The sequence below is a fragment of the Engystomops pustulosus genome, chromosome 8 (assembly GCF_040894005.1).
Source record: "Engystomops pustulosus chromosome 8, aEngPut4.maternal, whole genome shotgun sequence".
Lineage (NCBI taxonomy): Eukaryota > Metazoa > Chordata > Amphibia > Anura > Leptodactylidae > Engystomops > Engystomops pustulosus.
Window position 1 is genome coordinate 9,669,045 of NC_092418.1, and position 24,577 is coordinate 9,693,621.

Genomic DNA, 24,577 nt, shown 5'->3' on the forward strand with positions numbered 1-24,577 from the left:
GTTTACAATTGGTGAAAGTGGATGCCACAGCAGGTGAGCCGAGCATTTAGTTCTAGATGATCGTCGACTGTAATCTGTAGAACAATCCCACGTTCTTTAATATATGAATTAAATTGAATAACGCCCAGTAGCCTCTGCAACCTCTCCCTTATGCACATCACATAACACAATAGCAGATTTATACTGATTTCAGATACTAAAGCTTTTATATGGTCTGAATGTCTGCTGAGAATGCCGGACATATAAATGGTTAATCAAAGGAACGATCAATTTTTAATATGACTTAACATGCAGCTACAGGAGATACTTGTGTAAAATTGCATTGAGTGATATTTTATGAACCTCTGTATTCATGTATTGTGTGTTTGTACAGGAGATCTGCCTGTGATCAATGCAATAATGGTCCCAGATCTGATACTGAATGAAGAGGCCACAATGAAGTGCACAATATACAATTACAGACCTGAAGTATACACTGCATGGTGGTATGAACAGAGTGAGAACACAGAAACACTAATAGATGAAAATGATACACGTAGACGCATTGAATTAAAACGCTTGGACGGATGTAAATATGGATTCTGTCTAACCCTCAGACCAGTAACATATAAAGATGATAAGATAAAATACATGTGCAGGGTGCAAGGCCCCGAGTTCATGACACAGAAGACTACAGGATGGCTGAATGTGACTGGTGAGTAGTAATATACACTTACATACGCCATGTACAATATGTCAATCATACTTTCTGATTCACAACCATGTCTAGTTAATGCTATTCCATGCCTGCTGCTAAACATACAGGAAACATTGGAGAGAAATTCTAAGAAAGACACAAATAACCAGGTCTCTGAAGCCATTTTCAGCCAGTAGTTTTTTTCCATCAATACATTGCTATAGCGAAAATTTTTTTTTCATTCCTGACAATGGCATCTATGAGGTTACACTCCGGGTCAGACTGGCCCAGCGGAGAATCAGAGAATCCTCCGGTGGGCCCCACCTCCTGTTAATTCCATCTTTGCAATTCATGTACTTGTTCATCGCTACGGAGCATAAAGAAGTGTTTTATCAAAGCATTTACGCCAGTTTTGCGTCTGACTTTGCAATGTAAAGAACGTGCAAACTGCTCGTACATTTATTTATGAAATGTCTGCGCCAGTTTTGTGTCGCGGTCGTACTGTATCAGCCGTGCCACAAAATTCTGCACATAAAGGGGCGTTCCAGTGCAGAGTCGAAATGAACAGAAGTCTAAACATGTCCCTCAGACCTACATGCGATAAAATATTACAAAGAATAGTGTCCCCTCTGCAATCACCCTCCGAAGTTCGATCCTCTACTGAGTTCATTACTGAATTTAGGTCCCCACCAAGAATTTTAAGAAGGCTATAATCCTGCAAGACCCTGTTAATAAGTGAGTCATAGAAATCTTGCTGGCCGACATTGGTAGCATACACCATGTAAATACTTAAAACACTATTCTGGCGCTAGCGACGCTATTGACGGCAAAACAACGCCCCCTACAGCAATGGTTGTTTCCCTCGACCTCATAGTGAGGCAAAGGTCATAGATCAATTGAAGATGCAGCAAACTTTGGAACGTTATACTGTCTTATCATAAAGACATTCATAAAAACTATTCATGCTGCTGGTTAAGAAATGTCTGTAAATGTCTTTACATCTGTTGATATCTTTAAATCAGTTAACTTTAATATGTGTCCAGTGCACAATTCTTTAAAAGAATCTCCAATAATCTCTAATATTTAATTTTATTATGAAAACGAAACTATTCAAATTGTTTTATTTTATGCAGGAAACCTCCAATCGCTGAAAAGATCCGATCAGAACCCGATTATAACAGCAGATAAAAAGGCTTTAGAAGAAGATCGGACTGACCACTCCGAGGAATATTCTACCAGCGAGGAGGCAAAGGAACAGCAGCAAGAGGAGAAGAAGAATAAAGAAACTTCTCGCTCTTTTCTAGAACAAGAAATAAAAATATCTGGAGAAGGATCTTCCAGTGAAAATGCGGAGGCACTTAATGAAGATGAATCTAAGGAGGCGAGGATTACAGATGGTGGAGGCACTGAATCACCACAGGACAATGACCATGTAGAGACTTTACTGCTAAATAACAGAGGCAAAGAGGAAACGGAGGTGAAGGCTCACTGTATAATAAGAGAGGGTAGTGAGAGTATGCGCCCAGACCATGAGTTATCTGAGGAAGGGGATGATGAGGCGAAGCCGCTGAAGAAACACATGTGTAACTAATATGATATTATGTTTTGCATTCACAAAAATTGCAAAAGCTTGTATAACACTGCACATTTTCTGGAAGGTTTGGTAATAGAACAAAATATTGCCATATATTATTGTGTATAGTTCACCTTTCCCTTCTAAATTCCAATCCTAATTTACAAATCCTAAATCGCACTTTAGGGCCAGGCGGCCAAAATAATCTCCGTTAGTGCTTTTGCAACCCGCAAGGGAACCTTGGTTCAAAATAGTGTCATAGTTTATACGGTTGAAAAAAGACACTTGTCCATCAAGTTCAACCAAGGAAGGGAAGGGATTGGATGAGGAAGAGATTTAGGGGAAACAATTCTATATAGCATAACAATCAATGTTATTTAGGTTTAAAAAGGCATCTAGACCCTTCTTGAAGCTCTCTGCTGTCCCTGCTGTGACCAGCGCCTGAGCCCAGCTATTCCACAGATTGACAGTTCTCATAGTAAAAAAGCCCTGTCGCCTCCGGTGATTAAACCTTGTTTTCTCCAGCTGGAGACAGTGCCCCCTCGTCTTTTGATTTGGTTTAATCTGAAACATCTTACCACCATATTTTTTGTATGGACCATTCATATATTTATATACATTAATCATGTCCCCTCGTAATCGTCTCTTTTCCAGACTTAATAAATCAAGTTGTTTTAATATTTCCTCATAACTGAGACCCTCCATACAACTTTTTTTTATCAAATAAAATTTTGATTGAAAACCAGCAAAAAAGTTTTCAATTTTTTAACATTTAACAGTATAAACAATGAAACCCAGACCTTCCTACCTCTATATCATTAATAAATATATTACATAGTAGTGGGCCAAGCACAGAACCCGGGGGTACACCACTCATAACTGGTGACCATTCAGAGTAGGAATCATTGATCACAACTCTCTGGATACGATCCTTCAGCCAGTTTTCAATCCAATTGCAAATGATTTCTGCCAAACCAATAGCCCTAATTTTACCCATCAGGCGTCTATGAGGGACAGTGTCAAATGCCTTTGCAAAGTCCAAGAACACAATATCCACAGCAGCTCCTCCATCCAGGCACCTGCTCACCTCTTCATAGAAGCAGATCAGGATAGTCTGACAACTTCTATCCTTAGTAACCCCATGCTGGCTGTCACTTATTATACTATTTGATGTCACATACTCCAGTATATAGTCATTTCCTGACCCTTCCAGTATTTTCCCCACAATGGAAGTTAAGCTTACAGGCCTGTAATTGCCAGGCGAAGTTCTAGAGCCCTTTTTATATATTGGCACCACATTTGCCTTGCGCCAGTCACTTGGCACCACACCAGACATTACAGAATCCCTGAAGATTTTAGACAGCAGTACAGCAATAACAGAACTGAGTTCTTTTAGAACTCTGGGGTGTAACCCATCTGGTCCAGGAGCTTTGTACACATCGATTTTATTGAGCTTAGATTGGATAATGCCTACATTCAGCCAGTCTAGTATATCACAGGATCCATGACTCGCACTGGCACCACCCACGTCAGAAGTTCTTTCTTGTATCGTATAAATGGAGCTAAAAAACCTATTAAGTATCTCCGCCTTCTCTTGGTCTCCAGTCACTGATGCCCCATTTTCAGAATAAAGGGGTCCAACCTGTTCTCACCCATTTTTTTTGTATCAATATACTTAAAAAAATTTCTTGGGATTTGTTTTGCTATCTTTAGCCACCTGTCTTTCATTTTGTATTTTGGCTGACTTGATTTCCTTTTTACAGATTTTGGTAAGTTTTATGTAAGTATTGTCATAACAGATCCTGTAATATTGTAAGAAAGGGTTTTCACACTTCCGCAGGAGTTGGCTTGAGTCTTATTCTGGACAAAATGAGGGGGGGGGGGTTATGTTATTCGTTTTGGAGGGAAATACAAACAAATCATATCTATCCAATTAACATGGACATAACACATAATTATGAACACCCATTAACAGGTTAGGGGGTTAGTTCTATCTCCCTTGATAATTTTGGGGCTGTTCCCCTCCAGGATTGAGGACAATTGACCATGATAAAATTTCCCGGAAGTGACAGCGCCAATCAGCCTCGAGAGCCTAGCCAGGGCGGGACCAGGAGCATGGAGAGGTGAGTGCGGGCCGGGGGGAGCAGCACTACGGAGAGGAGCACAGGTGCGCCCGCGATCCGTGACATGGATCGCGGGGACACCCGTGACACTGCTCTTCTCTTCTTATGTCCTGGTTTTTTTTGCACAAAAAAGGTTATTAAAATTTGCATATGGGTCTGAGGGGCTTCAGGCTCTATAGGTGTTAATTGAGACTGAAGCGCATTAGCATATCAGGCTTTGTTTCATAAAACCTCTCTTTCTTTGACACTGCAGTGTGTGTTGTTATTGCCTAGATGTAGCTTCTACTCTGCATTGATTGGTATTACCTAACATGCTCGTATTTACCTTAGCATCTTACATACTCATCAGCATTGTTGCACTTGTTTGTTTGGAAAATGTTAATTCAGGGCATGGTCGAGCTGAGCTGCCGTCACTGTGAAGCCTATTAGATGTGCCCCAATGGTGCTGGATGTGGCTGCTCGGCCACCCCATATATATTTATATATATCTGCTAACAGCCTTTATGGCGGGTTTACTTAATGGGACACATTTACTAAGGGTCGCATGCTGCACTTTTGTGAGCCCTCTCCATGTACCTGCGCACATAGTACCTGTACATACTATTACGGCGCGCATCGGTAAGGGGTTAAATATCTCTGCAAGACCTATATACAGATTAACATACTAACTTGAATATCACGGTTTGCCACCAAGACTTTGGTGTGGTACAAATTGCCCCTCTCGGTGATTGGCAGAGTCAATTTAACCAAGATGATATTAATGCCCCAATGGATTTATTTTGTCTATAATACTCCAACTTGGATTCCCCTTAGGTACTTTCATAAATTTCCGTCATTATTCAGAGAACTGATTTGGAAGAAGGTGGAACAGATTAAGTATGAAACTTTGCGAAGGTCTAAGGAGGCAGGAGGATTGGTGGGCCTGAACGCCTGAACTACTGGATATATTTCCTAACCTCATAGTTGGCTGCTTTGCTGAAAGGAATAGCGTCTCACAAGCCCCTCTTGTCAGCACTGGAAGCGGATTTTCCGGAATTGGGTGGGAGGTCACGTGCCCCTAGAATAGGTCTTATTATTAAGGTCTGGGAAAAGACTAAGCAGCTGCTAAAGGTCAATGGTTGCCCCACATTTACCCCTATTTAGAGGAATCCGAAAGTACCAGAATTTTTTTTAGATTGGAGGGTTTCAGCCCATGCGAGATGTCGGACTTTTCACCCACCAATTGCATCTAAATGAGACAATAGCCTTCTCTGCTTTGCAGCTGCTGCGCAGTCAGTTTTATAGATTGTTACAATTGTGTCATTCGTGGAATGCGCCGTCGGCCACGACTGGAACTGCTTCTGTGATGACTATAAAGGGAGGACAATGGGTTTAATCACCGTACAGGATAACCTTATACTGGGGGCATACCTAAAAACTATCCATTCAACCGTAGGCAGAAATGGGAGACAAATGTGGAGCCCATCTCAGAAGAACAATCTCACATGTCAATGGCTGACGCCTTAAGGATTTCTCATGTAGAGTGTATAGAACTCTTTCATTTCTACATTGGATAGGAGGAAGGTAAGATGACACCTGTCCCAGGTGTGCACTGGGCCCAGCGGATCATATACATGTTCTGGCGATGTGTATCCCTTGGCTGCTTCTGGAGCAGAGAGCTCAATCCCCTACAGCCCCTACACGCAGTACATCTTATTCTGGGGAAGGTATATCGATGACCTGCTGGTTCTCGGGGGGGAAGGGGGGGATGTTTTGAACATCCGAGAGTTTGTTCTGAAACTTAATTCAAATATGATAGGTATGAAATTTACCTCAGAAATAGAAGAAAGTAAAATAAATTTGCTAGATCTCACGAAAAATCACATGGGTCCTATTCACACAACGACTTATCGTAAAAGAACAGCCACCAACAATCTTCTCAATTGGGAAAGCTGGAACCCAAAACCCTTCAAAAGAGGTCAATACCTGAGGGGTAGGAGAAATCGCTCCACAGAAGAGGAGTTTGAAAAAAGAGAGCATGGAGCTATACAAGAGGTTCATGGACAGCGGACATCCCCAAAAAAAACATTACATAGGGCCTAAAATAGGGCAAAAGGCCAAAATAGGGAAGAACTCCTATAAAAACCCACCAGTAAGGAGCAACATCAAGTGAGATGCACAGGCACTTGTCGTGACATGGATTCTACGGTCACTGTGGCCTATTTTGAGCAGTGACAAGGACAAGGATGTAAAATATATGGAAAAGTCGTCTCAGCATCCAGTAGATTAAAATCATTTCTCTTTATTTGAAAACATGATTAAAAGTCCAGAAACAAGCATGCTATCAGTTTCAGGGACCCCCACTTAGCCATCGCTCTCTTCAGTTTCCACACAGCCTCATTTAAAATACATATGGACAAATTGGGCATTCACATTATTTGATACACATCACTTACCACTACTTCAGACAAAATGGGGCTCATATACTATGGGGCTCATAACACGGCACATTTTAGTCAGGTTTCCCGACTGTTTCTGATTTGCGCCGCATTTAAGTGGGGTTTTTGGCGTAATCGCGCCGACTTGCATGGGACACAAATCGGGGGCTGTGGCCGACGGACAACCCAACTGATTCGGACTGAGCGCGGGATTTACAATTCAAATTGTGTCATAACACTCACATACACCGGGAAGAGGAAGGTGAACTCCGGGGACCTGAGCGGGGAAGCGACACATGCAGGAAAATAGAAGCACGATCTTGAAGATCTCATGTTTGTCGGAGAACGCACCTCGGGATCGCGACAGGACCGGGTAAGTAAATCTGCCCCAATGTATTCAATTATTTTATGCATATATTTTCTAAATTACTGTATATTTGACATGTCTAAAAAATCATCATGAAATCTTCCCTATGGTTCATTCCTAGAGGAGACATAATCCAAAATGCTTCTCTTCTATGCAAGCTTCTTAACCAGCACCCCCCCCCCTCCCTCAGGTTTCTTAACCTTTTCTGTGCCATAGAATTGCAGAAACTGAGTTGTCCTGTTGTGTTTCTCAACAAAATGTTTTGTAGCCCCTGAAATATCTTTACTCTTTTTTGCTATGTCACTTAAATGTTCGCTTATGCGATCTTTAATCTTTCTTTTCGCTCCCATTGTACTTCTTTGATTATTACACACATTCTATGACATAGATTGCATATTCGGTATTGCAATTAAAAAAAGACTGGATATAAAAAAGAGGCTATTTCCAGATACATTATTACATTTCTGTATATACACATATTGCATCAGCTTCCATGACAAGGAAATAACCCAACCAGACATTTCTATATTAATGAATTTGTACAAAGTAGCTCATAGTGGAGTTGCCTACTGGCTCATAATTTATAACTACTCTTATTGGGTTTAGAAAACATTAAATACATATACTCCATATTAATAATGATTTGTCTATTGTTACATATTGCTATCTGATTATTGCCATTCTATTATCGGATTGTTCAGTCATCTGGAAACTTTGAATACAGGAATTGAATGTTTACTATTGGTACAACGCATGAGCATTACTTTTCCGAGAAAGTGCGATAACTATATGGGGCTTATTTACTAAGGGTCCGCGGCCGCACTTTTCGCGTCTTTTGCGATGTTTTCGTGATTTGCGCCGCTGGGACAGGTATTTAACAGGGGATTGTGTCGCAAGCGAACAGATTGTAGCGCAACGGCGCAGGCTTTCATGCGACAGAGATGGTGGGGCGTTGGGGGGTGCCGTCGGATGTATGGCGCACGGTGCCGTAATACGGGAAAAGATAGGCCATGCTGAACCGCACCGCTCCCGTAGGGCACCGTGCGCCCACTGCCGTCTATGGGGGGCGTATATTGGCCATATATATGTTGGCCATATATACAAGTCCTCCATGTGGCAGTGTGAATGTAGACTTAGAGTGCGTTCACATGTGGCAATAACGGATCCATTTCCAAACGCATCAGAAAAGCTGAAAAGAGGAGATGTTTACAATGTGTTTACAAAACCCATTAACGCATGCGTTACTGCCACGTGTAAATGCACCCGGATTATATCTGGCTAGTTAAAACATTGGGGGAGGAGTATTCATATTGTTCTTTTTTTTATATCATTCTCACCTCCTCCTGGGTCCTGGGCTGATCTCTTCTAGTAACATCCTGGATCTCAGAGCTCCTGTGTGCCAGAGTATATGAACCTCCTATCTCATGCCGGGAGATGCGTTGCTGTAATTGTGTGCCAGTTGTGTGGGAGTCACAGCTATCGGCACATACATCTTACTGGTTGTGGAATATACAGATCACAGATTTTATTCTATAATCGCATTTCAGCCCAAAATACCATAACATATATTTGTGCTTACATTTCCTTTTGCATGCGGTAACTTCAGATAGTAATTGAAGGTTAAACCAATCAATGATATTGTATCTTTTATTTCTTTGCTTTATTGTTTATACAGCTACAGGGAGAGAACGAGACCATGGAAGATCCAGCTGGTTTGGTCTACAAACATACTTGAGAAAAACAATTTCACATGAAAAAATGTTAGTTTTTTTCATTGCCAAGTTTTAATAATACAGCGGAGACCTGACATAGGAAGCACCAGGCGAACTCCGGAGCAGATGCCATCTTTACATTGTACATCTAAGGAGTCCATTGTCATAGGGTTTTGCCACAAAAGAGAAAATTCTCACATCTCAACTCCCTAGTGATGTTTACACAATAAATCTAACCCCTTACTTGACAAGGTTACTTATGTGTCATCTGACACATAGAAAGAGAAATGATACAGATGAGAGATGACGAGATGCCTATTACACAGAGGCATGACAGACTTTTACACTTCCAGCACTGCTACATCTCTGTTCTTACAGATATGTGCCTGCCTCCCCCTTCCCTCGGATCACTTATCTGCTTGTAGCTTGTAGTTTGTAGCTTCTCTCTGCTCACCAGGTGTTTGCTGGCAGGAAGTGAATCAGTGAGTCTCATTGTGAGCTCCGTGCTCTACTGCAGGGGCTCAGAGCAGAAAGAGACAGAAATCTCACACAGCAATCCAAGATGGCGACCACCCAATCCTAACTCAGAAGTTACAGGGTGCTGTCTAGGGGCAACTGAAATGGTGTACACCAGGAATGATGGAATTATGTAAAAAATCTGTGAAATGCTGTATTGTTTTTAATAACAGTGAATAAGGGACAACATGGCTACATTTATGGGAAATTGTCTTCACACAAGGACAATATTTTTTTTAATAACAACCAATAATAGAAATGTGTTTATATGGCAGATGAATTAAATTAAATGTGTATGGCCACAGGGAAATAATGGAAATACCCCCATTACTGACAATGGCCAGAAGTGACCCCCAAGTTGCTGCACCTGTAACATAAATCTAAAGTTGCAGGACCTCTGTAGAGCCACTTTGGCTACACTTTTACTTGTGACTGGCTGTGAGATATCAGCAATCTCCACATCACGCAGGTAAGTTAACTAGATAGATAATGAAAACATCTACAGACAAGTGGATATTACAATTTACTTTAAGGAGAAGAGTAAATGCTTTTGACTTTGGAAACCCAGGACTTACGATTTTACCCCATTGTTGCTATATAACCTTTGGGGGAAAAATGTAACATGTACTAAAGATTTTCATAAATTACGGAAATGGGTTATTTTATGTATAACATTTTCTATGCATCTTATTATCAGTTTCTTCCTTTAGATTTCACTATTATTGATTTCCACATTATCTTCAGGAATATCTAGGTATCAGTATTTAAAAAAAAAGGAACATAGGACATACAAAGCTGAGCCCCTTTTGTTAAGTGTATGTATATATACTTATATACAGGCCGTCCCCTACTTAAGGACACCCAACTTACAGCCGACCCCTAGTTAAAGACGGACCTCTCTGCCCCCTGTGACCTCTGGTGACCTCTCTGGATGCTACTATAGTCCCAGGATGCAATAATCAGCTGTAAGGTGTCTGTAATGAAGCTTTACTGATAATCCTTGGACCCATTACAACTAAAAATGTTGGAACTCCAATTGTCACTGGGGCCAAAAAATTTTTGGTCTGGATCTCCAATTATAAAATATACAGTTTCAATTTACATATAAACTCAACTTAAGCACAAACCTATGGAACCTATCATTTACAGAACCCGGGGACTGCCTGTATATATTTATATATATATATCCATTTCCATTGTGCAGAGCTTTACGTTACATTACTAATCTCTAAGCTGTCACATCCTGCCTTCCCCATTCTGTGTATTACATGGGGGATAGCATTCCTGCACCACTCACATCTTTCATGTGTGCTCTGCCTCCCCCGGTAGGAGGAGATACTGGTTGTGATGTGCCTGACAATCGTCTGTAGTACATCTGAGAGGCCCTGGTCCTTCCCTGTATTTGGAGTTACCATGTCCTCGCTGCTCGTGGTCCTGCTGCTGGTGACAGCTGTGTGTGAGTATTGCATTCATGATAATACTACGGGCAGGGAAGCTTCCATTCTGCGGCTGCAGATTGCTGCTCGCTTCGTCCTTGTGGAGCTTTCCTTTGCATGCCGACTGTTTTCACAATGAGCTCGTAACACAGAACTGGAGAGTCAGCAGCATTTCTCCCCAGCCACATACATTGTATGTAGTGACATTGTGTGCGCTCTCTGGATACATTCCCTGACAATATGATCTGTGATTTCACAAGTAATTACTAGGTGAGATACTATAGACCTGTTCACCTGTTCTGTTACAAGTATGAGCATTAGAATACCTGCTTCCACCATCCCTATCCAGATGCATGGTGCAGCTATCGGCTTGTAACGTATCTGCCATGTTTGATCACAGGATTGTAAGGAACTGTTGCTAATGGAAATGAATTGATTAATATGGAACATACGTATGTAAAATACACTCCACTGCTCAATATCGCATCAGATTGTCTCTCCAGGGGGTTTACTACTAATGCACTGCACATTTTTCACCTACAAATTTAGACGTAAATGTAACCGCTACATTTTACCATATTCGTATACAATGTTGCAGAATTAGTAGTACAGTGTAACAGTTGCAGCTGACAGTGTTACAATGCACCAGATTTCTTACAAACCATCACCTGGTTAAGGGTTCGCGAGCAAAAACTTGCGTGATCTCATCAGGAGATGGGGGAAATGTAAGTCTGACTCAAAATCGATGTTCATGACTATCTGTGATGAACTGCTTATATACCATTTGTGATAATAACATTATCGTCTGATCCTCAGAAATGTTTATGACATATTCCTCCAGTTATGTGACTCTTACAATAACTTTATCTCGCAGGTGCTCAGTTACGTGTCACCACATCCCCTGCTCCCATCGCTTTCGACACCGGAGCCACAGCGGTCCTGCAATGTATGTTTTCTTTGGGGGTGACCCCAGTGGATCCTGCACAGGTGCACGTGTTTTGGAAGCATGAAGGAAAGAAAATATTATCGTATGTGGACAGAATCACTGCCTTTAGACCGGGAGCACATATCTCAGAGGAACATCTAGCCAAGGGAGACGCATCACTTTCCCTACCTAATGTCACGCAGGAGGATGCAGGCATGTACACCTGTAGTATCCGTCTGGGATCAGAACAGGTGATACAGAGTGTCAATCTGATTGTTATAGGTAAGTGTCCTGGCGTGCTATAGCTTAAAGGAAATCTACCACCAAAATCCATCATGATAAACCATGGACTATACTCATAGATCCAGGAACAGGGACTGTGGTATCTTCTTATATTTCATATCTATGGCCTCCTTCCTTCTAATATCAACTTTTATCATTTGCTTATGAGCTGAAGGGTTATTGGGTCGGTTCCTGTTCCCGAGCCACTCTGTGCTTTAGCTTCACAGGCTATTACACTTAGCAGCAGCACTTCCCCCCTCCCAATGTGTAACATTACATCAGCCAGAAGAAGGAGGGGGGAGTTCTGAGGGAGCAGAGCAGGGGAGAGACAGTGTAACAGACTATGGAGCCAGAGCAGCGAATAGCTCAGGTAACACCCCCCAGGAGCCAATTAACATAATTGTAAAAGTTGATTTTAGAATGTATGTCCTTTTGATGTCATTATTTTGAAAAAAATAGGTATACAACAATAGTTCTTTCCAAAAAATATGCACAAAATCAAGGATTCAACAAATTCCCGAGTAGAATGAGCTCAATAGCTAATCTTTCTACATGCTGCCGGAAAGGCTTAGCGGGAACCTGTCACCAGAATCCCAGGGGCGTGTGGGTGAGGTAGATGCTCGCTCTCATCATTGTTCCATCCTCCTCAATCCTTCATCTAATCTCACAGACAGCAGAAAGCAAAGAAAGCACCAAATACCCCAGGAACTCCCAGGTGATCTCTGGCAGGGAGCCGGGTAAAGTTTCAGATCAACTTTATGTCAAAAACCATAGCACTGAAAGCTTAGTTAAAACATGTTACCATTTCTGTAGGAACCTGTCCCCTGCTACAAAAGGCCCTCTGCTGACAGGTTCCCTATACAAATATCAGTGTATCATCTAGACAGTATTAGAAACAATAACCATGCAGAATATCATCTGGTCCTGGATGATACAGTAGCTATGAAACCTTTGTCAGTTCAACAAGTGGCTATGTAACGGTTAGGCCAGCTAACACACGGATCCATGAGTTTCACAAGTGATAGGGCAAGTCCTAATCCTACCCTTGTTCACAGTCATTTTTATTGATATCAGGAGTTTAAGTGTCACTCATCCCCCAATGTCAAACAAGTCACAAACAGGGGATCACGTTCCCTTGTTTGCAGCCTGCAAAGTGCACATATTTGTGCTCATGAAGCCTTATAGAGGGAAAATCTTTGTGAAATCAGCTGGAGGTGTTTCTGATACTGAAGGCTATGGAGGAGGCCTTCCTGATATAATAGAAAGAGGCTATCCAGCTCACTGGAGCCACTCTGCTCCCGTTCACACACCACAAAGCTCACGAGTCTATTCCGAAGCTCTCGGACAAATTGTGCAGAATGAGATAAAGATGCTTATGACTCGCAGGGAGCGTTACGGATGTTTTTTCTTTATTATTGATAAAATCCATACGATACAACACCAGAGAATCAGCATGTCTTGGAAAAAAGCTGTTCCGGTTATTTGTATTTGTTTCTGGAGGTCTCCCTGATGGGCTGACAATAAGTATAATAAAGTAGAGAAGATAAGGACATTGCAGCTCACCAGGTGTAGAGTCTGACTTGTCCACGTCTCGGATCCCGCACAGACCAAAGGGTAGAACAAATATTGAAAAAATGTATCCAGTGTGAGCTGCCAAATATTTCATTAAAACACCAAATTTATTCTGGATACAATGTCCATTTCATAACAACCGCTTGAGTCATAACATGGAAATTATAGGATAAAATGTGCAGCCATTACAGGCCGACACTTTCCATTGTCATCTGACACTCTTACTCATGGCTGATTTCATGGGCGTTCGGTAGATCGGATATACCCAGTGACCGGAATCTACATAGGTAAGTATGAAAATATATGTATATATAAACGGATCTCTGGAAGCCCACAAACAATGGGGCTCATTAACTAAGGGTCGCGGATCGCACTTTCATTGGACTGTTCATGGTTTTTGCGATTTGTCAGTTTTGAAAGGCATTTAACAGGGGTGTGCGCTGGGATTCTGTGCATCTGCTCTGCTTTCATGCGACAGAAATCAGGACCCAGGCCGTCGGACAATCCGACTGATTCGGACTGAGCGCGGGATTTAACTTTCAAATTGTGTCGCAAGACAATGCACTTACATGCACCAGGAAGAAGAAGGTGAACTCCAGGGACCTGAGCGGGGAAGTGACACATGCAGGATATCAGGTGCACGATCTTAGTGACTCCCTGCACAGCGCATTATACACGGACAATGCACTTATATGCACCAGGAAGAAGAAGGTGAACTCCAGGGACCTGAGCGGGGAAGCGACACATGCAGGATATCGGGCGCAGGATCTTAGTGACCCCCCACACAGTGCATTATACACCGACAATGCACTTACATGCACCAGGAAGAAGAAGGTGAACTCCGGGGACCTGAGCGGGGAAGCGACACATGCAGGATATCAGGTGCACGATCTTAGTGACTCCCTGCACAGCGCATTATACACGGACAATGCACTTACATGCACCAGGAAGAAGAAGGTGAACTCCGGGGACCTGAGCAGGGAAGCGACACATGCAGGATATCAGGCGCACGATCTTAGTGACTCCCCGCACAGCTCATTATACATGGACAATGCACTTACATGCACCAGGAAGAAGAAGGTGAACTCGAGGGACCTGAGCGGGGAAGCGACACATGCAGGATATCGGGCGCAGGATCTTAGTGACTCCCCGCACAGCGCATTATACACGGACAATGCACTTACATGCACCAGAAAGAAGAAGGTGAACTCCGGGGACCTGAGCGGGGAAGCGACACATGCAGGATATCGGCCGCAGGATCTTAGTGACTCCCCACACAGCGCATTATACACGGACAATGCACTTACATGCACCAGGAAGAAGAAGGTGAACTCCAGGGACCTGAGCGGGGAAGTGACACATGCAGGATATCGGGTGCAGGATCTTAGTGACTCCCCACACAGCACATTATACAAGGACAATGCACTTACATGCACCAGGAAGAAGAAGGTGAACTCCGGCGACCTGAGCGGGGAAGCGACACATGCAGGATATCGGGCGCACGATCTTAGTGACTCCCTGCACAGCGCATTATACACGGACAATGCACTTACATGCACCAGGAGGAAGAAGGTGAACTCCGGCGACCTGAGCGGGGAAGCCACACATGCAGGATAGCAGGTGCAGGATCTTAGTGACTCCCCACAGCACATTATACACGGACAATGCACTTACATGCACCAGGAAGAAGAAGGTGAACTCCGGGGACCTGAGTGGGGAAGCGACACATGCAGGATATCGGGCGCAGGATCTTAGTGACTCCCCGCACAGCGCATTATACACGGACAATGCACTTACATGCACCAGGAAGAAGAAGGTGAACTCCGGGGACCTGAGCGGGGAAGCGACACATGCAGGATATCGGGTGCACGATCTGAGTGACTGCCCGCACAGCGCATTATACACGGACAATGCACTTACATGCACCAGGAAGAAGAAGGTGAACTCCGGGGACCTGAGCAGGGAAGCGACACATGCAGGATATCGGGCGCAGGATCTTAGAGACTCCCCCCACAGAGCATTATACACGGACAATGCACTTACATGCACCAGGAAGAAGAAGGTGAACTCCAGGGACCTGAGCGGGGAAGTGACACATGCAGGATATCGGGCGCAGGATCTTAGTGACTCCCCGCACAGCGCATTATACACGGACAATGCACTTACATGCACCAGGAAGAAGAAGGTGAACTCCGGGGACCTGAGCAGGGAAGCGACACATGCAGGATATCGGGCGCACGATCTTAGTGACTCCTCGCACAGCGCATTATACACGGACAATGCACTTACATGCACCAGGAAGAAGAAGGTGAACTTCAGGGACCTGAGCGGGGAAGTGACACATGCAGGATATCGGGCGCACGATCTTAGTGACTCCCCGCACAGCACATTATACATGGACAATGCACTTACATGCACCAGGAAGAAGAAGGTGAACTCGAGGGACCTGAGCGGGGAAGCGACACATGCAGGATATCGGACGCACGATCTTAGTGATTCCCCGCACAGTGCATTATACACGGACAATGCACTTACATGCACCAGGAAGAAGAAGGTGAACTCCGGGGACCTGAGCGGGGAAGCGACACATGCAGGATATCGGGCGTAGGATCTTAGTGACTCCCCGCACAGCGCATTATACACGGACAATGCACTTACATGCACCAGGAAGAAGAAGGTGAACTCCGGGGACCTGAGCAGGGAAGCGACACATGCAGGATATCGGGCGCACGATCTTAGTGACTCCTCGCACAGCGCATTATACACGGACAATGCACTTACATGCACCAGGAAGAAGAAGGTGAACTCCAGGGACCTGAGCGGGGAAGTGACACATGCAGGATATCGGGGGCAGGATCTTAGTGACTCCCCGCACAGCACATTATACATGGACAATGCACTTACATGCACCAGGAAGAAGAAGGTGAACTCCGGGGACCTGAGCGGGGAAGCGACACATGCAGGATATCGGGGGCAGGATCTTAGTGACTCCCCGCACAGCACATTATACACGGACAATGCACTTACATGCACCAGGAAGAAGAAGGTGAACTCCAGGGACCTGAGCGGGGAAGTGACACATGCAGGATATCGGGCGCACGATCTTAGTGACTCCCCGCACAGCGCATTATACACGGACAATGCACTTACATGCACCAGGAAGAAGGTGAACTCCAGGGACCTGAGCGGGGAAGCGACACATGCAGGATATCGGGGGCAGGATCTTAGTGACTCCCCGCACAGCACATTATACACGGACAATGCACTTACATGCACCAGGAAGAAGAAGGTGAACTCCAAGGACCTGAGCGGGGAAGTGACACATGCAGGATATCGGGCGCACGATCTTAGTGACTCCCCGCACAGCGCATTATACCCGGACAATGCACTTACATGCACCAGGAAGAAGAAGGTGAACTCCGGGGACCTGAGCGGGGAAGTGACACATGCAGGATATCGGGCGCAGGATCTTAGTGACTCCCCGCACAGCGCATTATACACGGACAATGCACTTACATGCACCAGGAAGAAGAAGGTGAACTCCGGGGACCTGAGCAGGGAAGCGACACATGCAGGATATCGGGCGCACGATCTTAGTGACTCCTCGCACAGCGCATTATACAAGGACAATGCACTTACATGCACCAGGAGGAAGAAGGTGAACTCCGGGGACCTGAGCGGGGAAGCGACACATGCAGGATATCGGGTGCAGGATCTTAGTGACTCCCCACAGCGCATTATACACGGACAATGCACTTACATGCACCAGGAAGAAGAAGGTGATCTCCGGGGACCTGAGCGGGGAAGCGACACATGCAGGATATCGGGGCAGGATCTTAGTGACTCCCCGCACAGCACATTATACACGGACAATGCACTTACATGCACCAGGAAGAAGAAGGTGAACTCCGGGGACCTGAGCAGGGAAGCGACACATGCAGGATATCGGACGCAGGATCTTAGTGACTCCCCGCCGAGGCTCATTATACACGGACAATGCACTTACATGCACCAGGAAGAAGGAGGTGAACTCCAGGGACCTGAGTGGGGAAGGGACACATGCAGGATATTGGGGGCATGATCTTAGTGACTCCCCGCACAGCGCATTATACACGGACAATGCACTTACATGCACCAGGAAGAAGAAGGTGAACTCCAGGGACCTGAGCGGGGAAGCGACACATGCAGGATATCAGGTACACGATCTTAGTGACTCCCCGCACAGCGCATTATACACGGACAATGCACTTACATGCACCAGGAAGAAGAAGGTGAACTCCAGGGACCTGAGCGGGGAAGCGACACATGCAGGATATCGGGTGCAGGATCTTAGTGACTCCCCACAGCGCATTATACACGGACAATGCACTTACATGCACCAGGAAGAAGGAGAACTCCGGGGACCTGAGCGGGGAAGCCACACATGCAGGATATCGGGCGCAGGATCTTAGTGACTCCCCGCACAGCACATTATACACGGACAATGCACTTACATGCACCAGGAAGAAGAAGGTGAACTCCGGGGACCTGAGCGGGGAAGCCACACATGCAGGATATCGGGTGCAGGATCTTAGTGACTCCCCGCACAGCGCATTATACACGGACAATGCACTTACATGCACCAGGAAGAAGAAGTTGAACTCAGGGGACCTGAGCGGGGAAGTGACACATGCAGGATATCGGGCGCAGGATCTTAGTGACTCCCCGCACAGCGCATTATACACGGACAATGCACTTACATGCACCAGGAAGAAGAAGGTGAACTCCGGGGACCTGAGCGGGGAAGTGACACATGCAGGACATCGGGTGCAGGATCTTAGTGACTCCCCGCACAGCGCATTATACACGGACAATGCACTTACATGCACCAGGAAGAAGAAGTTGAACTCCAGGGACCTGAGCGGGGAAGCGACACATGCAGGATATCGGGCGCACGATCTTAGTGACTCCCCACAGCGCATTATACACGGACAATGCACTTACATGCACCAGGAAGAAGGAGAACTCCGGGGACCTGAGCGGGGAAGCCACACATGCAGGATATCGGGCGCAGGATCTTAGTGACTCCCCGCACAGCACATTATACACGGACAATGCACTTACATGCACCAGGAAGAAGAAGGTGAACTCCGGGGACCTGAGCGGGGAAGCCACACATGCAGGATATCGTGTGCAGGATCTTAGTGACTCCCCGCACAGCGCATTATACACAGACAATGCACTTACATGCACCAGGAAGAAGAAGGTGAACTCCGGGGACCTGAGCGGGGAAGCGACACATGCAGGATATCGGGTGCAGGATCTTAGTGACTCCCCGCACAGCGCTTTATACACGGACAATGCACTTACATGCACCAGGAAGAAGAAGGTGAACTCCGGGGACCTGAGCGGGGAAGCGACACATGCAGGATATCGGGTGCAGGATCTTAGTGACTCCCCGCACAGCGCTTTATACACGGACAATGCACTTACATGCTCCAGGAAGAAGAAGGTGAACTCCAGGGATCTGAGCGGGGAAGTGACACATGCAGGGTATCGGGTACATGATCTTAGTGACTGGCGGCACAGCGCATTATACACGGACAATGCACTTACATGCTCCAGGAAGAAGAAGGTGAACTCCGGGGACCTGAGCGGGGAAGCGACACATGCAGGATATCGGGCGCAGGATCTTAGTGACTCCTCGCACAGCGCATTAAACACGGACAATGCACTTACATGCTCCAGGAAGAAGAAGGTGAACTCCGGGGACCTGAGCGGGGAAGCGACACATGCAGGATATCGGGTACATGATCTTAGTGACTGGTGGCACAGTGCATTATACACGGACAATGCATTTTCTGTGACCTCCTCCGGACGGGTAAGTAAATGTTCTCCAATAAATCTATACCAAACACTACACATAAGAGGATTAGTACGTCTGGTCCCATTTGCTTACCACTTTTCTACCACCCTCAATATCTTCCACACATCATCTGGCAGAGACTACAAGAACCATCACACATTGGTCATTTCAGAGGGACCTGTTATTCATAATTAATCTACAAAGGTATTTATTCATAAAAATATAAACAATATAGCATTGTGCCCGCTGAACACTATTTTGGAGCTCACCTTAATACATTGAATTGTTTGTATTCTTTTGTGCGTTGAAAAGACAATTTTGGGATGTGTGGCCATGTCTGTGCCTCAGTTCTTATAAGCTAAGCTTTAAGCTGTTAAATTAGGCTTTCTAAGATGTCATGGAGACTGAATTAGTCTTTTAGTTGTTTCTTCGCATTGTTATAAGCAGCTTGTGACCTTGGGACGAGCTAATGGATCGGTTACAGCAAAGGGACCAAACTTTCTGCAAGCTTTCTAGTTCTTTTTCAGCCTCTGTAATTACATCATATGCAAAACTAACAAGGTCATTGTCTCTGTATATCGGTGAACAAACTGAATTGAACGAATTGTCCTTCAAATTGAAGCAAAAATAGACGCTAGAATGTTTGAATGGTCTGGAGAAAGAAGAAAATGACACCTTATAAAGCCGGTAGTTTTCCTTTCTCTTGTCATTCAGCAAAATTGCAATCTAGCAAATACAGACTACAGTAGGCAAGACGGGAGTGAGAGGAAGACAATAAGAGAGACGCAGGGATCCCCTGCTGATGATTGTACCGAGGCTTTCTCGGGCTGACAGTCTTATTGTCAGTGAAAGGGAAGCAATGGCTCAATAAGAAATCCTCCTTAAGTGCCGTCTATATGTCTTTTATCAGATAATTATTATTATTACTGATGGAAGGACTTATGTTTTATTGCGACTTGCAACAGAGTTACTGATTTCTTTACTATTGTGGAGGAGCAGCAGATAAAGTTGGTAATTAAAGCCACATATGGATACAGATTTGCAATTCTGTATCATATTGTAGAACTATAAATACTGATGGGTTGTGAAACAATAATGCTAATAACACTATGGAAATACTGTGGATTTTCTAACCCGTCGCTGTATGGTTTGTCCAAAAACTACGTCTTGTAATACTTTATAATATCATATAGCACTTTTTAGTGGTGGCTATAGGGATTTATACTTTTTTTTTTTTTTTTTTTTTGGTTTTAATAAATGCTTTATTAATAAAGTGAGTTACATAGTTTCCGTACCTTCACTAGAACATTCACAAGAAATGTCATTTATAAATACTGATTTGAGATACATATACATAGAAAACATCAAATATATTGTCAGGACTTTCATCTAACCTATCCCATCCTCCCCCCCCTCCCACCCCTTGCTGGAATTGAACCGGGAAAAAGGCGAAGAGAAAGATTATTAAAAAAAAAAAAAAACAGACCATTAACCATTCCAATGGCACCACCTTTCATTAAGTTTTCTGCCCTTTCTGTATCGTTTTTCATATAAACATTCATATGACCTAATGCGTTCTACTAAATTTTGCCATTCCCTTACCGATGGAGCCTTATCCTTTTTCCAGTGTTTTATCAGCACCAGCCTTGCTAAGAACAGATCTCGTTTAATTCTAGTTCCTATATTACATGGGATATAACCCAACAGGCCAAGAGCGGCAATCTCTGGGCAATCCCATAAAACATGCAGGATATCGGCATCAACTCTATTACATCGCATACAATTGGAATCTTCCTTTAACCCAATCCTAAACATTACACTCGGTGAAAAGTAAGTCCTATATAGAATATTTAATTGTGTACATCTATGATTTAAGTTAATAGTGCTCCTAACTACATTCCTATAAATCTCACCCCATTGTTCTGTAGTGATCCCTTCTATCTGATTTGCCCATTTACTTTGGCTACTGTGATTAGTTTCTTGATCAATATAAATCCGCAAAAAACGATATATCTTAGCTAATTTTTTTGTGATTTCTCCTGTCTCAAAAATCTTTGTGAGTTTCTCACTCCCCTCTGTCTTAAACAAGTCTTTATTTTTTTCCTTTTTGTATGCATGTGAAAATTGCCAATACCTAAATAAATCTCTCTCCTTAAGAATGCCAGCATCTACCCAAAATTGAAAGGGAGGTAATGACCCGTTTTTGCCCATTTGCTCCAAAGACGTAATTCCAATATTTTCCCAAAAACAAACATCCTCCATTTTGCAAAGTTCTGGCATATTAAGATTATTCCACAGAGGTGTAAATTTAAAGCCCCCCTCAATCCCTAACATCTTCTTAACTTCCCTCCAGGAGTTTGTCAATAATCTAGCTAGAGGTAGCTTCCTTATACCCAAACTATTAAGTTGTCCCGACTCTAATAGGGCTAAGATGGAATTGAAGCTTCTCCCGATCAAATTGGCTAGTATCTCAAGAAGCCCACTTACTTTGTTCTCCCCTATAAATTGAATCTGGGCGGCCAAGAAGTAGTGAAAGAAGGAAGGCAGAGAGAGGGATTTATACTTAACTTATATTTTGGGAAATGTATATCCTGGCTGCAGGAAACAGGAGCAACTCCAATCTGTAAGGATCCTACAGCTCTTACTAAAATATATATATATGTTTAGATGTAACTTAATTCACTCATTAATAAATAGTCTTGGTTAAACCTTCAGAAGAATAATTATATCTATCATCTATGTATCACTATATCTCTGCATGTTTTCCTTTCCTCAGAGTTTCGATACATAAGCCTTGAAGGAACCACAGTCATTATGAACAAGTCCAATGAGTTGCGATGCTCCGCTAATAATCTGTCATCCCCTGACGTGACATTCAACTGGATGAGAGATGGAGTGGTTCTCAGCACCTCCACCCCGCGTCTGGTGGAAGGTAGTAATAGTCAAGGCTTTAAAGTTCACAGTTCCTTCTGCTTTACTCCAGTCTTTGGGGACGACAAGGCTCATTACTCATGTCAGGTTGTCCAAAAGATGCTTCCACCACTCAAGAAAACGTTCCAACTTACCTTTGGAGGTAAGTCTCTAAACTGCTGCTTATATTTCTGGAGGAAACCATTGGCTAATACTACAGTAGGTAACCAAAGGCTGAATACACAAGTATAAAATACAACCTAAAGACAACACTGTTATATGTAAAATGTATTTGTTACAAGGAGGAAATATGTCTGCCTGTGAAAATCTGTAGATGAATAGGTGAACCCTTCCAATCAGGTAATCATTATCCGTGTGTGTAAATCTGAGTTCAGCACAAAAATATTGTATTCTTGTTGTATTAAAGGAAAATGCCATCAAAGATAACCATAAAAGGGAAACATCTGTTTCGCCAACCAACGGCTTCAACATCTAGGTAGAGAGTGAATGAAGAGGAGACGACACATGTGGGTGCACTGCCCCCTTATATCTGCCCTGTTGTAGATAGCGAACCCCCTGCTAGAGGGATAAGTCTCATACATAAACATGGGAATGACTTTTCATATGGTGTTTGGGGTTAGTATTTTGCATTAGTATCTGCTACCCAGTTATAGTAGTAGAAAAATTATGAGAAAAGAGTTGCACCCTCTGGGGGTCATTTACTAAGGGCCCGATTCGCGTTTTCCCGACGTGTTACCGGAATATTTCCGATTTGCGCCGATTGTACCTGAATTGCCCCGGGATTGTGGCGCACGCAATCGGATTGTGGCGCATCGGTGCCGGCATGCGTGCGATGGAAATCGGGGGGCGTGGCCGAACGAATTAGGAAAAACCGCCACATTTAAAAACCGAAAAAGTGTCGCTTGGGAAGCGCTTACCTTCACCTGGTCCGAGCTGTTGTATTCCGGCGCGTTCAGATGATTTTCAGCGCAGCAGCGCCACCTGGTGGACGGCGGAGGAACTACCTTCATAAATCCCGTCCCGACCCGAATCCTGTGCAGAGAACGCGCCGCTGGATCACGAATGGGGCGGGTAAGTAAATCTGCCCCTCTATGTTTAACCCCTTAAGGACCAAGCCACTTTAGGGCTTCCGGACCAAGCCCGATTTTTAAAATCTGGTTATAAGTGGTTATAACTTTCAAATGCTTTCAGATATCCAGGTAATTCTGAGATTTGTTTTCTCATCACACATTGGGAGGATTTATGAATTTTGTTGCCACCTTGACAGTCGGCATCTGAGATCCGACTATGGAAAGCGCAGCCCGATGTGTTAAAGTAGCGCACGGCTGTAAGTAATTAATGCGCAGACGGAACTAATCATTCAGGCGCCATAAAAATGCCGACCCAAAGGAGATGTGCGCCAAAATCTTACATGGACTGCGCCTGTTTTTCATTTTCTTTTGATTTCAGACCATTTTTTTCCTCGTCTGCTCTGCACCAAAAATTGGGCCTAAATAAGCCGACAAACTCCACATAAATGTGGTGGATGATGTAGAAATATAGGCCACACCCACTTGCGCCAAAAAAAATACAGACGAGTCGGGATAGTCGGAAACATCTGTTCTTTCTGGCGCAAACGCATTATCAATGATCCGCAACACTTTTGCACCAAAAAAACATGAGTTCCCGACACTTTTTTGGCGCATATATACAATAATACATCTGCCCCATTGTACTTCAAATTAGTGGAAATATTTGGATGATATAGTCTGCATTTAAATATGAATAAAATAGATAATAAATAAAATAAAAATTTTTGAAAAATTCTCAATTTCCAAAGTTCTAGATTCTTTGCTTTTCCAGTAGATAGTCATAGCAGCCAAATGTCCGCTTTATGTTGGGCCTGGGCTTTTTATGAATCCTCTCATTTTTCTAGGTTGTTATGGGGCTTAGAATTTTTCACATTTTTATGAAAATCGCCCAAATCTATAGTTACAGGCACCTGGGCATTTTATAAGTGACATTGTGAGGCCTAATATTAGTGAAACCACATAAATTACCCAATTATAGAAACTACACCCCTCAATGTTAACTCTTTAGGTGTTTTAGAATAATAATTATAATTCCTTTATATAGCGCACACAGATTACGCAGCGCTGCACAGAGCTCTGCCAGAGCAGTGGTAAAAACGAAATGGAGGTGAAATTTACAATTTGAAATTTT

General features: G+C 43.9%; 2 protein-coding genes across 7 annotated transcripts in view; both read left to right on the forward strand.

The window, feature by feature from the left end:
• LOC140074607 (uncharacterized) overlaps nucleotides 1-4,064 on the forward strand; it is a 78,060-nt gene extending 73,996 nt beyond the window's left edge. For all 5 annotated transcript variants that reach the window (XM_072119625.1, XM_072119627.1, XM_072119624.1 and 2 more), the window contains 2 exons: nucleotides 374-694; nucleotides 1,810-4,064. In XM_072119625.1, coding sequence (XP_071975726.1) covers nucleotides 374-694; nucleotides 1,810-2,267 — 779 coding nt within the window. In that variant the 3' untranslated portion in view covers nucleotides 2,268-4,064. The remainder of the gene's footprint in view (nucleotides 1-373; nucleotides 695-1,809) is intronic.
• Nucleotides 4,065-10,655: 6,591 nt separating this feature from the next.
• The window catches only part of LOC140074613 (vascular endothelial growth factor receptor 1-like), a 29,801-nt gene continuing 15,879 nt past the window's right edge, over nucleotides 10,656-24,577 (forward strand). Inside the window, exons 1-3 of one of the 2 annotated variants that reach the window (XM_072119635.1) lie at nucleotides 10,656-10,840; nucleotides 11,695-12,027; nucleotides 22,221-22,517. In XM_072119635.1, the coding sequence (XP_071975736.1) occupies nucleotides 10,732-10,840; nucleotides 11,695-12,027; nucleotides 22,221-22,517 (739 nt within the window). In that variant the 5' untranslated portion in view covers nucleotides 10,656-10,731. The remainder of the gene's footprint in view (nucleotides 10,841-11,694; nucleotides 12,028-22,220; nucleotides 22,518-24,577) is intronic. The other variant, XM_072119636.1, reaches the window with a different exon arrangement.